General features: G+C 39.2%; 1 protein-coding gene across 1 annotated transcript; it reads right to left on the bottom strand.

Moving 5' to 3' along the window:
* LOC148561957 (uncharacterized) lies at positions 1-1,713 on the bottom strand. The gene has a single exon (XM_088492094.1). It carries the CDS (start codon positions 1,711-1,713, stop codon positions 1-3), a length of 1,713 nt encoding a protein of 570 aa, XP_088348220.1.
* Between the last annotated feature and the right edge of the window lie 237 nt (positions 1,714-1,950).

Genomic DNA, 1,950 nt, shown 5'->3' with positions numbered 1-1,950 from the left:
TTAAGTAACCTTAGGTATCCAAATCTTTTTGGATCCTTTTACGTTAAACCATCTTCTATGTCCTAAGCCATTGTAATCAAAAACAATTTTATAAATTTTGTCACCAACCATTCTTTCACCGAAAAAGCATTGAATGGGAAAGTGTCCATTCCGATTGCATAGTCTACAAAACCTTGGAGTTGCCTTTTTGTTAAAGTAGGTGGGATCTTGAAATCTTGTGTCATTAGAAGATGAAGCAATTTTTTCAAAATGTGAATTTTCAGATTTATGAAACCCCAACCCAGCCTTATCATAAAGAGGTTTTTGACTGGCCAAGATGTGATTTAAACTTTCAGAACTTTGTGTAAATTTGGCCAAGTCTTCCTCAAGTCTTTTAACCTTTTTAAGCAACTCTTCATTTTGTTTAAAACAGTCCACATATGCAAGAACACAATGGTTACTTTCACAGCTCCTAACTTGGGCTCTTAACTGCTTATTTTCTTCAACAAGATCACAAGCAGTTTCGGCCTCTCTCACCTTTTCTTTTAGAAAACTGTTTTCGGCCTTAAGAATGGTAATTTGCTGTTCAAGTTCTTGATTTTCCAGCAGAAAACATCTTATTTTTTCAGAAAGGTGGTCTATCATAAGGTGGAGATCTTCAGTGTTAGGGTTATGAAAGACTACCTGATCTATGTGGTCTGCCATGAGACATGTTTGTGACTTGGTCTCGGTTTCTTCATCATCATCATCAGAATCATTCTCCAAGTCTTCCCATGTGGCCATCAGTCCTTTCTTCTTTCCTCTTTTTGGCTTTTCCTCCTTCTTCAGCTTGGGACAATCAGATTTGAAATGCCCCATTTCCTTGCAATTGTAGCAAGTTACCTTGCTGAGGTCTTTCTTCACTTTCCTTGTGCTGCTGCCTTTGCCTCTGAGCTTAGCCATTTTCCTGAATTTTTTTGCAAATAAAACAAACTCATTTTCAGAAGAGTTATCACTGGATTCATCATCCAGGGGGTTAGTCACAGAAGAAAATGCAATTCCTTTCTTTTTTGTATCCTTTTTTAAATAGGTATTTTCAAAAGCAAGAAGATTTCCTCTCAAATCATCAAGAGTCATAGAGTCTAAGCTACTGCTCTCAGTAATAATTAAGGCTTTAGTTTCCCACTCTTTTGTGAGACATCTCAACACTCTTCTCACTAGCACAGAATCAGAATGTGTAATTCCCAGAGCATCTAAGCCAACAATGATAGCATTGAAACGTTCAAACATTTCATCAATGGACTCTCCTTCCTTCATTGCAAACGTTTCATATTCTCTGTTTAGCATATCTGCCCGAGTCTTCTTGACAATGGTGGTTCCTTCATGGGTGATTTGCAATTTGTCCCAGATTTCCTTTGCCGTTGTGCATCTTGATACCCGTCGGTACTCCTCAAAGCTGATAGCACAATTGAGCAGATTTATTGCCTTGGCATTTAACTCCACCTTCTTCCTATCTTCCTCGGTCCATCTTGCTTCTGGTTTGATAGAAACAACTCCTTCTGCACTTGTGGTAGTTGGAAATTTAGGCCCTTCGAGGATAATCTTCCAAAGTCTGTAATCCACTGCTTGTACGAATATCTTCATCCTCTCCTTCCAATAGGTATAGTTTTTCCCATTGAAAAGAGGGGGTCTGTTGCTTGATTGTCCTTCAGTTAGATTATAAGACACCACATTTGCGCCACTGTTTTCTGCCATGAGGATCTTTACTCCAAGCTGCAAAGCTTGATCTCTTTGAGACCAAGCTCTGATACCAATTGATGGTTTCAGTGGCTAAGAGAAGGGGGGGTTGAATCTTAGCCCCTTTTTTGCTTGCTAACACTTGCTGGATTCAGAGGAGACTTTTCTGTTTTTAGCTCGTCCCTAGCCACGAGACATTTTCATTTTGTCTCGTCACTTGGCACGAGACATTTTTTGTTTTTGCTCCTGTGCAGT

This window comes from Arachis ipaensis, chromosome B6, assembly GCF_059453495.1.
Source record: "Arachis ipaensis isolate K30076 ecotype BB chromosome B6, ASM5945349v1, whole genome shotgun sequence".
Classification (NCBI taxonomy): domain Eukaryota; kingdom Viridiplantae; phylum Streptophyta; class Magnoliopsida; order Fabales; family Fabaceae; genus Arachis; species Arachis ipaensis.
This window is presented reverse-complemented; position numbering and strand designations above follow the sequence as displayed.